The sequence below is a fragment of the Mastomys coucha genome, unplaced genomic scaffold (assembly GCF_008632895.1).
Source record: "Mastomys coucha isolate ucsf_1 unplaced genomic scaffold, UCSF_Mcou_1 pScaffold15, whole genome shotgun sequence".
NCBI classification, from domain to species: Eukaryota; Metazoa; Chordata; class Mammalia; order Rodentia; family Muridae; genus Mastomys; species Mastomys coucha.
The window spans coordinates 63,744,165-63,762,894 of NW_022196897.1; the positions used below are offsets into that span (position 1 = coordinate 63,744,165).

The 18,730-nt window shown below is 45.1% G+C and overlaps 1 protein-coding gene and 1 long non-coding RNA gene across 22 annotated transcripts in view; one reads left to right on the forward strand and one right to left on the reverse strand.

Moving 5' to 3' along the window:
* LOC116090354 overlaps positions 1-18,730 on the forward strand; it is a 128,274-nt gene that overhangs the window by 36,250 nt on the left and 73,294 nt on the right. The gene's annotated exons all lie outside the window — the stretch shown is intronic.
* Ttn (titin) overlaps positions 1-18,730 on the reverse strand; it is a 269,568-nt gene that overhangs the window by 30,607 nt on the left and 220,231 nt on the right. For all 21 annotated transcript variants that reach the window (XM_031370735.1, XM_031370732.1, XM_031370730.1 and 18 more), the window contains 3 exons: positions 1,582-18,687; positions 747-1,043; positions 41-628 (listed from right to left, as the gene is read on the reverse strand). In XM_031370735.1, the coding sequence (XP_031226595.1) occupies positions 41-628; positions 747-1,043; positions 1,582-18,687 (17,991 nt within the window). The remainder of the gene's footprint in view (positions 1-40; positions 629-746; positions 1,044-1,581; positions 18,688-18,730) is intronic.

Consider the following 18,730-nt stretch of genomic DNA (forward strand, 5'->3'; position numbering starts at 1 on the left):
AGTAAACACCAATATGGGGTGTCTAAGGTCAACAACTTACTGTATGGTAGTTTGACAACTACACACGCTGAATCTATGTGATCACTGATGCCAAAGCGATTTTCTGCCTTAATGCGGAATTGGTATTCTTCTCCTGTGGTTAGTTTCATGACTTTAATCATGGTTCTTGCTACTGTTGCCGACACTTCAGACCACACTGCAGTACTTGTTTCTCTCTTCAGTACAATGTAATTGGTCACGTGGCTTCCACCATCATACTTTGGTGGCTCCCATTTGAGAGTCACGCTTTCTTCAGTTATATCACTAATGGCTACAGGGCCAGTAGGGGGACCAGGCCTGTCCAGCACAATGATGTTAATGAAAGTTTTGGTGGTTCCACTGGAGTTGGCAGCAGTGATCTCATATCTTCCAGCATCAGTGGTAACACTTTCTTTAAGATTGATGGTCAGGTTTTCAGCGGTAATCTCAGTATTAAATCTCATGGTAGCCTTCAGTGGTACACCATCTCTTGATAAGGTCACTTTGGGTAGTGGTTTTCCAGAAATTGGAATGTCAACTTTAAGGTTAGAACCAGCTCTTACATACACAGTGTGACTTGGGAAATTCTTCATATCGATTTCAGGTGGTTCTGAAGAAAAAAAAGAACCAGAAGTATAGAAAATAAAGGTGAAAAAAATGCCTAAAAGAACTAACTTACCTAAATGCAGAAAATGAAAATTTGCTTATATGCATAAAATTAGACATACCTAGATGATCCTTTATCAGGACAGGAAGCAGGAGCTCCCTTGGGTCACTCAGTCCAGCTTGGTTTTCTGCAAAGACCCGGAAGAAGTACTCATGACTCTCTCTCAGACCGGAAACTACATGATGGGTTGTCTTCACCACAGCACACTTAACCCAGTTTTTCTGTCCTTTTTCTAGTGCCTCAACGACATAGTGTATGATTCTGCTCCCGCCATCGTGTTCTGGCTTCAGCCAGCTCAGCGAGACACTGTCTTTGGACACACTTGTTACTCCAAGCTTTTCTGGTGGGCTTGGTTTCTCTAAAAAATAAAAATGAAGCATTGAAAAAAAAATAGAACATGTATTACAACATTTTCCCCCACACGCATCCTTCATACATCATCAGAGAAAAACTTGTAAGTCAAAGTGATGCATGTACTTTGACTTGAGTCTACTTATGTGACAACTTTGGAGCTCTACCGAGCTATGCCATTATATGTTACAATATTCAAATTTATGTTTCAAATAACAAGATAAAATGATAAGATTTTCCCAGAATTCACTGTGAGTATACAACAGAGGAACAATAGAAGCAATCTTATCAGAAGTTTCATATAGTTTTTGCATATACACTAAACGTATGTGTAGTTAGTTGGAAGTGATTCTCCGTAAATCCAACAAATCTTATGTTGGCTTTCTAGCTATGTCAATTAGAATTTCATTGTGAATTAGAGATTCATTTTGTGCTGTGGCATAAATATTTTGGGGATGTGAACTGAAAGTCTTTTAACGTGAAATATGACCAATTAGATGATTCTTGTTGTTCTAGAAAACTATGGGTCTATTTTGTACTTGTACCTGTTATTTTGACTCCTTCCTTTGTCTCAGCTGGCACACCAACACCAAACTCATTCTCCCCAGAGACTCGGAAGTAGTAGATAGCTCCTTCCTGTAAGTTGGTCACTTTGTAAGAGAGGCGGTTGCAGTTGTTAGTGACTGACACCCATGCCTTCTTGCTGGCCTCACGTTTTTCTATGTGGTAATTCTTCACGGGTGCTCCACCATCATTTTCAGGAACATCCCAGGACAGCATAGCCGTCTCCTTGGTTACTTCACGTACAGTAATATTGGCAGGAGGCCCAGGGGAATCTAAGACTTTGACAACGAAGGTCATGGAAGCAGCACTCAGCACGTTCTGAATTGTCAGTGTGTATTTTCCAGAATCGTTTCTGTTGGCATTCTCAATAGTAAGTAATGTACGAGAATCTGTGGAGTCGATGTACGCTCTCGTGCGGAGGTCGGTGTCGGGCTTACTCCAGGAGACATTGGGGATTGGTCTTCCTCTGAAAGGAACTGTCATGGTAAATGAGGACCCAGCCTTGACAATCAAGGTCTTCCTCATCTCACTGTCAACATCAAACACAGGTTCTTCTTCTCTTTCTTTTGCTACCTGAGGGTCGGAGCTATCACTGGGGTCACTGGCACCAACCTTATTGAGTGACCTCACTCTGAAAACATACTCAGCTCCTGTTGTTAGCCCACTCATTGTGTATTCCGTGCCTCTGAAGCTCTGAATGGCAACTTTCCAGTCAGTTTCCTCAGACTTTTTGTATTCTACCGTATATCCAGTTATTGGAGCCCCACCGTCGAACAAAGGTTTAACCCAGCCAATGGTGATTGTTGTCTTGCCTGAGTCCACTATTTTGGGTTTGGATGGAGGAGATGGCAAGAACACTGGGTCTTCTGCTCGAACCAAGGGAGAAGTTTCACTTGGAAGACTTAGGCCGGCAGCATTTTCAGCAAAAACCCGATACTCATATTCACATCCTTCTCGGAGTCCTGTGGACTTCACTCTCAGATCATAAACTGGTTTTTTGTTCACACGCATCCACCGTAGGCTATTTTTCTCACGCCTTTCGATTATGTATCCAGAGATATCACTGCCTCCATCAGTCTCAGGTCTTGACCAGCAAAGTGTCATGGAATCTTTGGTCACAGATGTAATTTCCAAAGATGTGGGTGGACTAGGAGTGGTGAATGGATCTAGTGCCTTCACAGCCACGCTTTCCAAGGGCTCACCGACACCGTACTTATTAACACCAGTTACTCTAAAGATATATTCATTGCCTTTGAGTAACTTGGTCACCTTACAAGAGGTTGTCCTTAACTCTGCCTCACAGATGGTCCATGCGAGGCGGCTTGTTTCACGCTTTTCTACAATATAATAATCGATATCTGCCCCGCCATCTTCCTGGGGACGTCCCCAGGAAAGGGAGCACTTTTCAGCAGTGAGGCCATTTATTTCAAGTGGTCCTGCTGGTGGGCCAGGCTTATCAAGTACTTTACAATTAACTGCCATAGTCCGAGTTCCTGCAACATTCTTCAGTGTAAGGACATACTGCCCAGAGTCTCTTCTTACACAATCTTTAACAGTTAATGTGGTATTATAGTCTGTGGAGACAATTTCTGTTTTTGCCCTTTCTTCAATTTCTACCCCATCTTTGGCCCAGGAAATTACTGGCAGGGGTCGCCCTGCAATGTCTGCGTTTATCTTAAGGACTTCTCCAGCTTTGACAACGATGATGTCTCGGAATTTGACATCCATCATAATTCTGGGTGCCTCAACATCGTCTTTCACTGTAATGGGTCCTGTGGATTCAGATGGCTCACTGACTGAGTCAGCAGCATTTCTTGCAAACACCCGGAATTCATAGCGCTGGTCTTCAGTTAGCTCAGTCACTTCAAAGTATGTTTCCTGTACATTAGTGAAATTGCACTTCAGCCATCTGCCGTCAGGTAGCTCTCTGCGTTCAACAATGTATCCGGTGATCTTAGCTCCACCATCGTAACGTGGTTTAGACCACTTCAGTGACACTGATTTTCTGGTGATATTGGTGACTTCAGGTTGTCCAGGAGGATCACAGGGATCTCTTGCAGGGACTGGTTCACATGCTTTACTACATTTACCAACTCCAGCAATATTCTCAGCATATACACGATACTCATACATCAGCCCCTCATCTAGACCAGAGACCTTCATCTGAGTATCTGCAATGAGGACTTTGTTTGCTTTTGACCAGAGAATGCTGCTTCTTTCTTTGTATTCAAGATGATAGCCAATCACTTGGCTCCCTCCATCATTAACTGGTACTTGCCAGCTTACAACCATGGTAGATTTTGTGGCATGAACAACTTTAGGAGTACCAGGAGGCCCAGGGGGGCTGAATGGATACTCGGCAACAACGGCTGAGGATTCACTGTAGGAACTCTTTCCATACCGATTCTCTGCACAAACGCGGAACTGATACTCACTTCCTGTTGTCAAACGGACTATTTTAATGGATGTTCTTGCCACTGCTTGTGAAACTACCTGCCAGGTAGTGGAAGTGGTTTCTCTCTTTTCCACAATGTAGTTGCTAATTTGGCAGCCACCATCATATTCTGGAGGATTCCAAGAAATAGACACATTGTCACAACTAACTTCATCAATTCGTATGGGCCCTGGAGGTCCTGGCCTGTCAAGGACAATGACAGTAATAGGAACAGTAATGGATCCAGCAGTATTTGAAACACACAGTTCGTAAGTTCCAACATCTTCCCTTGAGGCTTCTTTAATAGATAGCGTTGTTACGGTCTTCGAGGAAGATACGTTGACTCTAGTTGTCTCTCTAAGAACCTGACCATCTTTTTTCCAGGCCACGGTAGCTTGAGGTCTTCCTTTAAATGGTATGTCAATTTTGAGTTGGTCATTAGCTTTAACATTGAAAGTATTGAAAGGAAGCTCAACAGAAGGTTTTATTTCAATGTCTTTTGCAATGACTGGCACTCCAAGCTGTCTTGGGTCGCTTCTTCCTTTTTCATTAACTGCAGCTACCCTGAAGGTGTACTCTTCCCCTGCGGTTAGGCCAGATATAGTTGCCTCCAGGGTCTTCACCTGTGTGCATGTGCTCCACTTTTCACTGCCCTTTGTCTGCATTTCCACGACATAACCAGTGATCTTGCTGCCACCATCACTCTCCGGCTTCTCCCACTTAATCGTAGCTGTATTACGAGTCACATCTACAAGGGTTACCCTTCCAGGTGGGAGTGGTGGTTCGGACACTTTGACAGGCTCTGTTGTTTCGGCTGGCAAACCAATCCCATATTCATTAGAAGCCAGGACTCGGAAGTAATAGGAACACCCTTCTTGTAGATTTTCGATTTTGAAAGTATTCTTAGTGCAGTTGTTTGTAATAGTAGCGTAAGCTTTTCTCGTAGTTTCTCGTTTTTCAACGATATAATTTGTAATCTTTGCTCCGCCGTCAATAAGTGGTGGCTCCCAGGACAGTGTCACGGAGTCTTTCTTCACTTCTCTTACGGTCAGATTCACAGGTGCACTTGGTGAGTCAAGAACTCTGACATTGACAAAAGCAGTTTTGGAGCCACTGTTGTTTTCTAGGGTGAGGTTGTACCTACCACTGTCAAATCTGGTCACATTGTCAATCACCAGCATTGTATATGAACTAGTCACCTCGATCTGGGCTCTTTCCGTGAGAATGCCTTCAGCCTTTTCCCACTTAACCTCAGGTTCTGGGCGGCCTTTGATAGTGACAAACAGGCGCAAAGTGGCACTTGCACGAAGGGTGACCACCTTTCTGAGATCAGCATCAAGTTCTATTTCTGGTGCTTCCATTCTCTCCTGAGCAACAACAGAGCCTGGTATAGTCGCAGGCTCCCCTACACCTTCGGTATTGAAAGCACAGATGCGGAAGTTGTACTCTGTATTCTCCTTAAGCTTGGTTACTGTGAACTGCTTCCCTTGTAATCCTGATGGTGGTGTACAGGTAGCCCATTCGTCAGCCGCAGCTTCTTTGAACTCAATCACGTAGCCTCTAACAGGTGCACCACCATCGTAGATTGGCTTATTCCATGCTAGGGAGACAGATGATCTGGAGGTGTCTGTCACTTTGGGGTTGCTTGGTGGACCTGGTGGATACAAGGCATCACATGCACGGTAGAAAACGGATGGCTCGCTGGGTTCCCCAACACCAGCTGCGTTCTCAGCAGCAACTCTGAATTCATAGGAATGACCTTCTGTGAGGCCTGTCACCCTGAACCGAAGGTCTGTCAATGTTTTCTTGTTGCACTTGGTCCATCTGATGCCTTCCTTATCTCGCTTTTCAAGAATGTACCCCTCAATCTCAGCACCTCCATCATCCACTGGACGTGTCCATGTTAGTACCATGGAGTCTTTGGTGATGGCTGAGGCCTCAGGTGTTGAAGGAGGGCCTGGACGCTTGTATGGGTTACAGGCTATCACAGGTTCAGACTCCAGTGGCTCTCCAGTTCCATATTTATTCACTGCCATAACCCGGAAAATATACTCGTTCCCAGGAAGTAACTTAGTGACTTTGTAGTTGAGGGCCTGTACTTCGGTTGAAACCTGGGTCCAGGAGAGCCTGCTTGTCTCTCTCTTTTCAATGATGTAATGTGAAATACTAGCACCGCCATCTTGCAAAGGTGGGTTCCATGCCAGGTAACACTTTTCAGCGGTAACTCCAGTAACTTTCAGAGGTCCTTCGGGAGGCCCTGGCCTATCCAGCACCTTCACAGTAATAGGTATAGTCTTGGTGCCACCGACGTTGCTGAGTTTCAAGGTATACTGCCCCCCATCAGTGCGGATGCAGTCTTTGACGATGAGAGTCGTTTTCTGCAGAGTGGATTTAATTTCCATCCTAGCTGCTGTTTCTTCGAGTTCATTCCCATCTTTTGACCAAATGATGTCAGGTATAGGTTTGCCACGGATATCAGCTTCAAGAACAAAGGTCTCTCCGGCGTGAACAACAATGACATCTCTGTATTTAGGATCCAGTGAGGCATTTGGTGCATCGATCTCATCCCTCGCAGTGATGGCTCCACTACTTTCAGACGGCTCACTAAAGTTGTCAGCCGCATTTCTCGCAATGACTCTGAATTCATATCTTTGGTCTTCTACAAGCCCAGTTACTGTAAACTCAGTTTCCACAACATTGGTGAAGCTGGCTTTCATCCACCGGCCATCAGGGAGATCTTTCTTTTCTACGATGTAACCTGTTATCTTGCTGCCACCATCATAAGCAGGTTTCTTCCATTTCAGCGTGACACTGTTTCTTGTAATGACGATGGCTTCAGGACGACTGGGTGGATCACATGGATCACGTGCAACATAGCACTCTGACACTTTGCTAGGCTTGCCGATGCCCACAATGTTCTCAGCAGAAACTCTGAACTCATATTCAAGTCCTTCGTCGAGCCCTGTCGTTTTGAATTTGGTGTCTTGGATGGGGATCTTATTCAACTTTATCCACAGGATGCTATTCTTTTCCTTCTGTTCAAGATGGTAGCCAGTAACTTTGCTGCCTCCATCGTTAACTGGCTCATGCCACTGCACAAGCATCTGATCTTTGGAGATGGATGTCACAAAAGGGGTTCCAGGTGGCCCAGGCTCTTTAAATGGATATTGTACAACAACGGGCTTAGAATCCAGGGGAGCACTTTTCCCATACCTGTTCTCAGCAAAAATCCTAAACTGGTATTCAGTGCCTGTTTTCAGTTTGCTTATTTTAATAGTTGTCCTGGCAACTGTGGCTGACACCATCTGCCAGTTGGTAGTGGTAGTATCTCGCTTCTCTACAATATAGTTGCTTATTTGGCACCCACCAGTATAGGCAGGAGGTTCCCAAGAGATGACCACAAAGTCTGCACTAACTTCATCAAACTTCACTGGTCCAATTGGAGGACCGGGCTTTTCCAAAACAATAACGCTGAGGTTTTCTGTTGCCGTGCCTGCACTGTTAGTTGCCGTGACACTGTATTTCCCAAAGTCATCTTTGCTGCTTTCTTTAATGTGTAAAATAGTCGATGTAGCTGTTTCTTCAACATTTACTCTTGTAGTCTGTTTAAGAGGCTCACCGTCTTTGACCCAAGAAATTTTAGGTCTTGGTCGGCCTATGACTGGAATTTCTATTTTCAGATCCTCTCCTGCTTGGACACTGTATGTATTAAATGGCAGCTTAAAACTAGGCTGGATAGTCAAGTCCTTGGCTATGACAGGAACACCAAGCACTCTTGGGTCACTTTTTCCTTTCTCATTGTAAGCTTTGACACGGAACTGATATTCTTGCCCAGAGCTCAGGCCACTAACAACAGCATTACAGACTTTGGATTCAGCCACAACACTCCATTTTTCTGTTCCTTTGGGCTGCATTTCAACAACGTAGCCCAGGATTCTGCTCCCCCCATCGTGATCGGGTTTCTCCCACATAAGGGATGCGCTGGTTTGGGATACATCGGTGAGTGTCACCTTTCCTGGTGGGGAAGGGGGTTCGGAAGCTTTTACAGCATCGGAGGTCTCCGCGGGAACCCCAACTCCAAACTCATTCTCAGCCATGACTCTAAAGTAGTAGATGGCTCCTTCAGTCAGATTCTCAACTTTAAAGCTCGTTTTACTGCATTTACTACTCACGTTAGCATATGCTTTTCGGGTGGACTCACGCTTGTCGATGACATAGTTCTTGACCTTTGCCCCACCATCAATGATAGGTGGCTCCCATACCAGAAGGACAGAGTCTTTTCTCACTTCCTTGACAGCCAAATTCTGCGGGGGTCCCGGGGTGTCAAGTACTTTCACAGTGACGAAAGCTGACTTTGATCCGCTGCTGTTCTCCAACTTGAGGATATATTTCCCAGCATCGTTTCTGTCACAGTTATCTATTGAGAGTTGGGTGAAGTTAATTCCCTTCTCAATTTGGACCTTATCTGTGAATTCACCTTCCTCTTTTGACCAGGTGATCTCAGGCGCTGGACGACCCTTGAATGGAATGTGGATTCTGGCAGATCCGCCAGCTCTGACAACAATTCCTTTCCTTAACTCAGAGTCAAGATCAAGTTCAGGTGCCTCGAGTTTATCTTCTGGTTTCACGGTACCAGGAATGGATGCGGCCTCACCTAAACCAACTTTGTTGAGGGCGCACACTCGTATTTTATATTCCTGGTGTTCGATGAGTTTGGAAATTTCAAATCGAGTGACTCTCAGGCCAGTCTGTGGAGTAACTATTTGCCATTCTTCTTCATCCGCTTTACAGATTTCTATGACGTAGCCTAGGATCTCACTGCCACCATCATAAATAGGTTTGCTCCAGGCAAGTGTAATTGAATTTTTAGTGGTGTCTACAATGTGTGCATTGGTGGGAGGGCCAGGTTTGAACACAGGATCACATGCCTTATAGTAAATGGTAGCTGGACTTGGTTCTCCAACCCCAGCAGCATTTTCTGCAGAGACTCTGAATTCATACTCATGGTCTTCTGTTAATCCTGTTACCCTGAGTCGCAAATCTGTAATGCGCCGTTTGTTACACTTTATCCACCGAATGCCACTTCTGTCTCTCTTCTCCACAATGTAACCAATGATCTCGCTGCCACCATCACTGTCTGGCCGATTCCAGCAGACCGTCATGGAATCTTTGGCAATGTTTGTGACTTCCAAACTTTTTGGTGGTCCAGGAAGCACAAATGGATTTTTCATGAGTACTGGTGCGGATTCCAAAGGTTCTCCGACACCGTACTTGTTGACAGCCATTATTCGGAAAATATATTCATTCCCTTCTAAGAGCTTGGTAACTTTCAGAGAATTAGTCACAACTTCTGAAGCAACCACAGTCCATGCGAGTCGACTGGTTTCTCGCTTTTCCACCACGTAGTGAGAAATGTCACTGCCACCATCTTGAAGTGGTGGAGACCATGCCAAAGTACACTTTTCAGATGTGACTCCAGTAACCTGAACTGGCCCTTCTGGTGGTCCGGGTCTGTCCAGCACTTTCACATTTACCGGGAATGACTTAGAACCAGCAACATTTGAGGCTCTCAAAATATACTGTCCACTGTCGATTCGAATGGCATCTTTTACAATAAGTAAAGCTTTGAAATCTGTGTTCTTTATTTCACACCTGGCAGATTCTTCAATTTCCTTGTCTCCTCTTAACCACTCAATTGTGGGTAGGGGTTTTCCATGGACATCGGCCTCAAGCCTGAATGTTTCTCCAGCATTTACCACTATTGTGTCTCTGAATTTTGGATCCATTGAAATTCGTGGGAGTTCAACCTCATCTTTGGCAGTTATTGGTCCAGTACTGTCAGAGGGTTTACTTATGGCCCCAGCTGCATTCTTTGCAATGACTCTGAATTCATATCTTTGATCTTCAGTAAGACCTGACACAGTGAACTGAGTCTCAATGACATTTGTGAAGCTGGCTTTCATCCAGCGACCCTCCGGTAAATCACGTTTCTCTACGATATAACCTGTAATCATACTACCGCCATCGTACACAGGCTTGGTCCACTGTAAAGTGATTTCATTTCTCTTAACTATTATTGCTTCTGGGGTTCCTGGTGGGTCACAGGGGTCTCTGGCTACGTAGCATTCAGAATTCTTGCTCGCCTTGCCTACCCCAACAATATTTTCAGCATAAACTCTAAATTCATACTCAATGCCTTCTTCGAGGTTCAGTGCTTTAAACTGGGTGTCATGAATAATGGTTTTGTTGACTTTTGTCCACAAAATACTATTCCTTTCCTTTCTTTCAAGGTGGTAACCTATGACTGGGCTTCCACCATTGTTGATCGGCTCATGCCACTGTACAACCATAGAATCTTTGGAGATGGCTGTGACAAATGGTGTTCCTGGAGGGCCTGGTTCTTTGTAGGGATATTGAGCTACCACTGGTTCAGACTCCAGAGCAAAGCTTTGTCCATATCGGTTTTCAGCAAATATTCTGAATTGGTATTCTGTACCCGTTTTCAGTTTGGTTACTTTGAGTGTAGTTCTGGCAACAGTAGCAGAGACGACATCCCATACTGTGGTGGTTGTATCTCTTTTCTGAACAATGTAGTTGGTAATTTGGCAGCCCCCTGTATATAAGGGAGGGTTCCAGGATAAGGTGATACTCTCAGCACTGACCTCATCAAATTTAACAGGCCCCTTTGGAGGATCGGGTTTATCTAGAGTTATGATTTCAATAGCTGCTGTTTTCTGACCCACTACATTGGCAACTGTGATTCCATACTGTCCACCATCATCCTTATGGGTTTCTTTAATGCTGAGTGTGGTGAGGTCCACAGAGTCGGTAACATTGACTCTTGTGGTCTGCTTCAGTGGCACTCCATCCTTCGTCCAGGAAATGGTTGGTTTAGGACGTCCAGAAATTGGCACTTCTATTTTCAAATCTTGGCCAACCTGTACACTGTAACTGCTGAATGCTGGTCTTACATCTGGCTCGATGACCAGATCTTTGGCAATGATTGGAACTGCAAGGGATCTGGGGTCACTTCTTCCTTTTTCATTGACAGCAATGACTCTGAAAAGGTATTCTTCTCCCTGAGTTAGGTTGGTAATGACTGCTTCCAGGGACTTGACCCTAGCACACTCTGACCACTTATCTGTGTTTTTAGCTTGCATTTCGACAATGTACTGAATGATTTTACTGCCGCCATCATGTTCAGGCTTTGTCCAACTCAGAGAGACGCTGTTTCTGGTGACATCATCCACAATTATTTTCCCTGGAGGTTGTGGGACTTCTGCAACCTTGATTGGATCTGCAGTGCGAGCAGGCAGGCCAATACCATATTCGTTCTCAGCGGTAACCCTGAAGTAGTAACTGCAACCTTCTTGGAGCTGATCGATTTTCCAAGAATTCTTATGGCAGTTTGTTACAACGGCAGCATATGATTTTCTTGTGGCCTCTCGTTTCTCAACAATGTAATTTTTAATTTTTGATCCTCCATCCAGCAAAGGAGGTTCCCATGTAATTGATACTGAGTCCTTGGTGATTTCTGTGACTTTTAGGTTAACGGGTGGGCTTGGTGTGTCCAGAACCCTCACAGTCACAAAGGCAGATTTCGTTCCACTGCTGTTTTCTAATGTGAGAGTGTATTTTCCACTATCGTATCGATTGACATTGTCAAGAACAAGAGAGGTGAAGCTGCTAGTGACATCAATTATAGCCGCATCCCGGATGTCACCATCTACCTTCCCCCACTTAACTTCTGGTGTAGGACGGCCTTTTATAGGAACAAACAACCTTAAGGAACCACCTGCCCTTATATTAATAACTTTCCTTAGTTCAAGGTCAAGATCTATATCTGGTGCCTCAAGTTTTTCTTCAACCATTACAGGTCCAGGGACATCAGCATGCTCCCCTACTCCAGCCTTATTAATGGCACAGATCCGGAAGTTGTATTCATGCTTTTCCAACAACTTCTCAACTTCTAGATTTGTCTTATTGATTCCAGTTGGTGGCGTACACATTGTCCATTCACCAACACTCACATCACATTTTTCTACAATGTATCCTTGGATTTCACAGCCACCATCATAGATAGGTTTGGTCCAAGACAGGAAAACTGAAGATCTGGTAACATCCATGACTTTGGGGTTGTTTGGAGGGCCTGGTTTATAAATGGGGTCACAAGCCTTTTGGTAAGCAGAAGGGGGGCTTGGTTCACTAAGTCCAGCAGCATTTTCAGCTGAGACTCTGAATTCATAATTGTGATTTTCTAAGAGTCCAGTCACTCTCAGGCGCAGCTCTCCGATTAGACGCTTGTGGCATCTTGTCCACCTTATGCCTTCTTTGTCCCGTTTTTCTAGAACGTATCCTAGAATCTCACTGCCACCGTCAGATGCTGGCCTTTCCCATACGACAATCATTGAGTCTTTGGTCACAGCTGTAACTTCTGGAGCTTTAGGTGCATCTGGGACTACAAATGGGTTCTTGGCAATCAACGGCTCAGATTCAAGAGGTTCACCAACACCGTATTTGTTCACAGCCATTATTCGGAAAATATATTCATTGCCTTCAAGAAGCTTCATGACTTTACAGCTGAGGGTTTGCACATTGGCATCAACAAGAGTCCAGACGAGGCGGCTGGTTTCTCGCCTTTCCACAATGTAATTTGTGATATCACTTCCACCATCCTGAAGTGGGGGCTTCCAAGCTAGTGTACATTTTTCTGCTGTAACCCCTGATATAGCAACAGGTCCCTCAGGTGGCCCTGGTCTATCAAGAACTTTGACATTCACAGTAACCGATTTCTCCCCTGCAACATTTTTGGCCTTCAGGATATAATTGCCACTGTCCACACGTACCGCATCTTTGACACTGAGACTGGTGGCAAAGTCGGTGCTCTTAATTTCTAATCGAGCTGTGCTTGAAAGCTCCTGGTCACCCTTTACCCACTGAGTGGTCGGTATTGGTTTGCCATATATATCTGCGTCGATCTTGAATGACTCACCAGCCTGAACCACAACTGTGTCCTTGTATTTGGGGTCCATGCTTATTCTGGGTGGCTCCACCTCATCTCTTGCTGTGATTGCCCCGGTGCTTTCTGAGGGCTCACTGAACACTCCTGCAGCATTTCGAGCTATAACTCGGAACTCATATCTATGATCTTCCACTAGGCCAGTTACCTCAAACTGGGTGTCAATGATATTCGTAAAACTGGCTTTCATCCAGCGGCCGTCAGGCAGTTCCTTCTTCTCAACAACATAACCAGTGATCTTGCTTCCACCATCATAGGTAGGCTTCTTCCACTGAAGAGTCACGGAGTTCCTTGTGACAATGATTGCCTCCGGCCGTCCTGGTGGATCACATGGATCATGAGCGGCATAACATTCTGATGGCTTACTTGGCTTGCCAATGCCTACGATGTTCTCTGCAGACACTCTGAATTCATATTCAATGCCTTCTTCAAGGCCAGTTGTCTTGAACTTGGTTTGAGGAATAGGTGTTTTATTCAGCTTGACCCAGAGGATGCTATTTCTTTCCTTGCGCTCTAGATGGTAGCCAATGACTCTGCTCCCACCATCACTGACTGGCTCATGCCATTGTACCTCCATGCTGTCTTTGGAGGCAAGCGTGACGAATGGTGTGCCAGGTGGACCTGGTACTTTGAATGGGTACTGGGCAATAACAGGCTCTGAATTGAGATAGGTACTCTTCCCATATCTGTTTTCTGCTGCGATTCTGAACTGATACTCACAACCAGTCTTTAGTCTGCAGGCCTTTATGGTTGTTCTTGCAACCGTAGCTGACACGATTTGCCAGGCAGTTGTGGATGTGTCTCGTTTCTCTACAATGTAATTATTGATAGAGCTTCCACCATCGTACTTTGGTGGTTCCCAGGAAAGAGTGACACTGTCTGCTGTTACTTCATCCATTTTCACTGGTCCAGTTGGAGGCCCTGGCTTGTCAAGAACAATAACATTAAGGGTTTCGGTGGCTTCACCTGCTGAGTTAGTCAGTTTAACTGTGTAATGTCCAACATCTTCTCGGCAGGCTTCCTTTATTGTCAGTAGAGAATTGTTCTCTGTGCTCTCTGCATTTACCCTAGTTGTTTGCTTCAACGGTATATCATCTTTGTGCCAGGTGACAGCTGGTGTAGGGCGACCAATGAATGGTACATCGATTTTCAGGTCTTCACCTGCCAGTACAGTGAATGTATTGAAGAGGAGTTTGAAGGCTGGTGGGATAACAAGGTCTTTAGCAATTACCGGCACACTCAATTGTCTGGGGTCACTGATGCCCTTCTCATTCTGAGCTGAAACACGGAAAGAGTATTCCTCACCCTGGATCAGCCCAGTGATGGTGGCTTCTGTGACTTTCACTGTGGCACAGGTAGCCCATCTGTCACTGCCTTTGCTCTGCATCTCTACAATATAGCCTAGAATTCGACTGCCCCCATCATGTTCCGGCTTCTCCCAAGAGAGAGACACGCTGTTTCTTGTGACATCTGTCAAGGTTATTTTCCCTGGAGGAAGAGGTCGTTCTGATGCCTTCACAGACTCCGCTGTCTCAGCAGGCAGTCCAATGCCATATTCATTTTCAGCGAGGACCCGGAAATAGTAACTGCAGCCTTCTTGCAGCTGGTCTACCTTCCAGGATGTCTTATGGCAATTTGTTGCCACAGTTGAATATGCCTTTCTTGTGGATTCTCGCTTTTCAACAATATAGTTCTTTATTTTTGAGCCGCCATCAAGGAGAGGAGGTTCCCACGTCAACGTGACAGATGTCTTTGTGACCTCCTTTATCTTTAGATTCTGTGGAGGGCCTGGTGTATCTAGCACTCTAACATTGACAAATGCAGACTTGCTGCCTGAGCTGTTTTCTACAGTTAGTATGTACTTGCCACTGTCGAATCTGTTAACATTTCCAACAACAAGCAGGGTGTAAGAGCTTGTAGATTCAATGCTAGCCTTGTCCAAAGATTCTCCATGCTCTCGGGCCCACTTGACCTCAGGTGCTGGTCTCCCTTTGATGGGAACAAAGAGTCTCAAGGTGCAGCAGGCTCTTATAGTAACAACTTTGCGTAAGTCGGCATCCAGTTCTATCTCTGGAGGCAACATTCTTTCTTCTGCCTTTGGAGTTCCAGGAACAAGGGCAGGTTCCCCAAGTCCCTCAGAATTCATGGCATAGATGCGAATTTTATATTCCTGATTCTCTATGAGGTTGGTGATGGTATAGGAAGTTGCCTTGAGCCCAGCTGGTGGAGTGACAACCTGCCATTCATCTTCTTCAGGCAGGGCAATCTCAACCATATACCCAGTGATTTCTGAACCTCCATCATAGATGGGTTTATTCCATGCAACTGAAATGGATGACCTGCTTGTATCAAGGACACGTGGGTTACCTGGTGGGCCAGGTTTAAACACAGCGTCGCAAGCTTTATAAAACGGGCTGGTAGCACTTGGAGCACTGATTCCAGCTGCATTTTCTGCCATAATTCTGAACTCATATTCATGTCCTTCTGTCAGCCCAGATACTTTAAATCTTAAGTCAGTAAGAGCTTTTTTGTTGCATTTTACCCAGCGTTGGCCAGCTTTATCACGCCGCTCCACAATGTAGTTGATAATTTCACTTCCACCATCAGAGTCAGGATGCCCCCAGCAGACAACCATGGAGTCTTTGGTGATAGTTGTAACTTCAGGGTTCTTGGGTGGATCAGGTGGTCCATATGGATCTACTGCAAGCACAGGCTCTGATTCAAGTGGCTCTCCAACCCCGTATTTATTTACTGCCATGACACGGAATATGTATTCATTGCCTTTCAGGAGCTTAGTGACCTTCAGCTTTGTTACTTGGACTTCTGTGGCAACATTTGTCCATGCTAACCTGCTGGTTTCACGTTTCTGTACGATGTAATGATCAATTTTGGCACCTCCATCGTCCAGTGGGGGCAACCACGACAACACACACTTCTCTGATGTCACATCAGACACAGCCAAAGGTCCCTCAGGTGGGCCCGGTCTATCAAGAACTTTGACATTGAAAATGTGTTTGGCAAAGCCACCAGGATTGGTTGCTGTCAGGATGTAAGCCCCACTGTCCGTTCTTGAAGAGTCCTTGTTTATCAGATGAGTGGAGAAGTCTGAAATTTTTATTTCTAATTTCCCTGTGCCTTCAAGCTCCTTTCCATCTTTAGTCCATTCCATTGTTGGAGGTGGGCGACCTGAAACATCAGCTTCCAGCTTGAATGCTTCGCCAGCCTTTAATGTGATGGTATCCTTAAATTTAACATCCACCATTATTCTTGGTGCCTCAAGGTCATCCCTGCATGTTATGGCGTCTGACGGCTCAGATGGTGGACTGATGGCCCCAGCAGCATTTTTGGCAATCACACGGAACTCATATGCAGCATCTTCAGTTAGGCCACTGACTGTAAATTCGTTCTCTAAGATGTTACTGAAGTTGGCCTTCAGCCATCGTCCATTAGGAAGGTCTCTCTTTTCAACCACATAACTAGTAATTTTAAAGCCTCCGGTATATTCAGGCTTAGCCCACTTCAGTGACACTGTGTGTCTTGTAATGTTTAGAGGTACTGGCTTCCCAGGTGGGTCAATGGGATCCAAAGCAAACATTGGTTCAGATGGTTTGCTTGGCTTGCTCTTGCCTGCCATGTTTTCTGCAATTACTCGGAATTCATAAGCGATGCCATCAGTAAGTCCAGTTGATTTGAAAATGTTGCCTGGTACTAATGCTTTGCTCACAGTCTGCCAGAGAATGCCATTCCGTTCTTTCCTTTCAATGTGATATCCTAAAATGGGGCTTCCACCATCAGAAAGCGGTTCATGCCAACTGATTGTCATGGAGTCTTTGGTGACTGCAGTAACCTGAGGGGTACCAGGGGGCCCAGGCACCTTAAATGGATAGTTAGCAACTACAGATGCAGATGTAATGCCAGGTCCAACTCCATATCTGTTTTGAGCCCTTACACGGAATTGATACTCCACTCCTGTAGTCAGGCGAGTTGCTTTGTAGGTAGTGCGTATAACAGTTGTTGCTAACTCCACCCATGTAGTACTGTCTGTCTGTCTCATCTCTACTACATAGTTGCTTATTGGCACACCTCCATCATTCTCAGGTGGCTCCCAAGAGAAGGTTACAAAGTCAGATGAAACTTCATCAAATTTGATTGGTCCAGTAGGTGGTCCCGGGATATCATGGACTTGAATGGTTATGACATCACCAACCTCTCCTACAGTGTTCTTTGCTGTTAATGGATAGGGTCCACTGTCACTTCTGACACACTCATTGATATTTAAGATGGTTGAAGTTGCTGTGTTTTCGACATTAACTCTCTGTGTCTGTTTAAGGATTTGGTCTCCCTTTTTCCATGTGACTGTGGGTTTAGGTCGACCAAGTACTGGAATTTCAACTTTGATGTTGTCACCAGCTCTGGCAATGACTAGCTTCTGATAGATGCCACGGAGATCCAGCTCTGGAAGCATTGTCTGCTCTTTGACGATGACAGGTCTGCTCTCTCTAGGGGCACTTCTGCCTGCACTGTTTACTGCCATCACTTGGAAGGTATATTCTTCTCCTTCGGTTAGGTTCCTCACCACACATTCTAACCCTTTCACCGTTGAGATGTGGGTCCACTGGTCAGACCCTTTTCTCTGGGCTTCAATCACATAACCAGTGATCTTGCTACCACCATCATGCCTTGGTTTGGGCCATGCCAGGCTGACTGTGTTCTTGGTAATGTCCATAATGTTAAGGCTATCTGGGGGTAATGGTGCCTCAGAGGCTCTTACAGGTTCTGTGGTTTCTGTTGGTTCACCAATCCCATATTCATTTTCTGCCATCACTCTGAAGAAATACTCACAGCCTTCTGTCAAGCCGGTCACTTTATATGTACATTTATGGCACTTAGTGGTGACTGTGGAGTATGATTTCCTGGTTGCTTCACGTTTCTCCACAATATAATTTGTTATACGTGAGCCCCCATCTATCAGAGGGAGGTCCCAGTGTAGGGTGACACTGTCCTTTGTGATATCTGTAGGCCTTAGGTTAAGGACAGGACCTGGTGTGTCTAGGACTCTGACGTTAACGAAGCCGCTTTTCTTCCCAGCTGGGTTTTCAATGGTCATCACGAATTTACCAGTGTCGTATCTGTTACATTCTGGGATAATAAGAAGAGTAAATGACTCTGTGTTTTCGATGTTGGCTCGGTGCTTCAGGTTGATATTATCTTTGGTCCATGTCACTTCAGGTGCAGGACGACCTTTAATTGGCACAAAAATCCTAATACTGAGCCCTGCCCTAACAACAAGTGTTCTTCGCAGCTCAGCATCAAGCTCAAAATCAGGAGCCACTTCCTTCTCTACAATTTCAACATTTGGAATCACTGCTGGTTCCCCTACACCTGCATCATTGATGGCACTAATTCTAAAATTGTATTTTTCCTTAGTCTGAAGATCAGGAACCACAAACTGAGTGATTCTGAGGGCCGTTCCTGTTGTATCTTTTATCCAGGCATCATCTCCTACTTTTTGATGCTCTACCACGTAGCCAGTAATTTCAAGCCCACCATCATAATGAGGCTTGCCCCATGCTAAAGAAGCTGATTTCTTGGTGGTATCAGTCACATGTGCATTTGAAGGTGGTCCTGGAGGATCTGAACAAGAGAAACAAAGGTAAAAGCATATATTAGGAGTTTG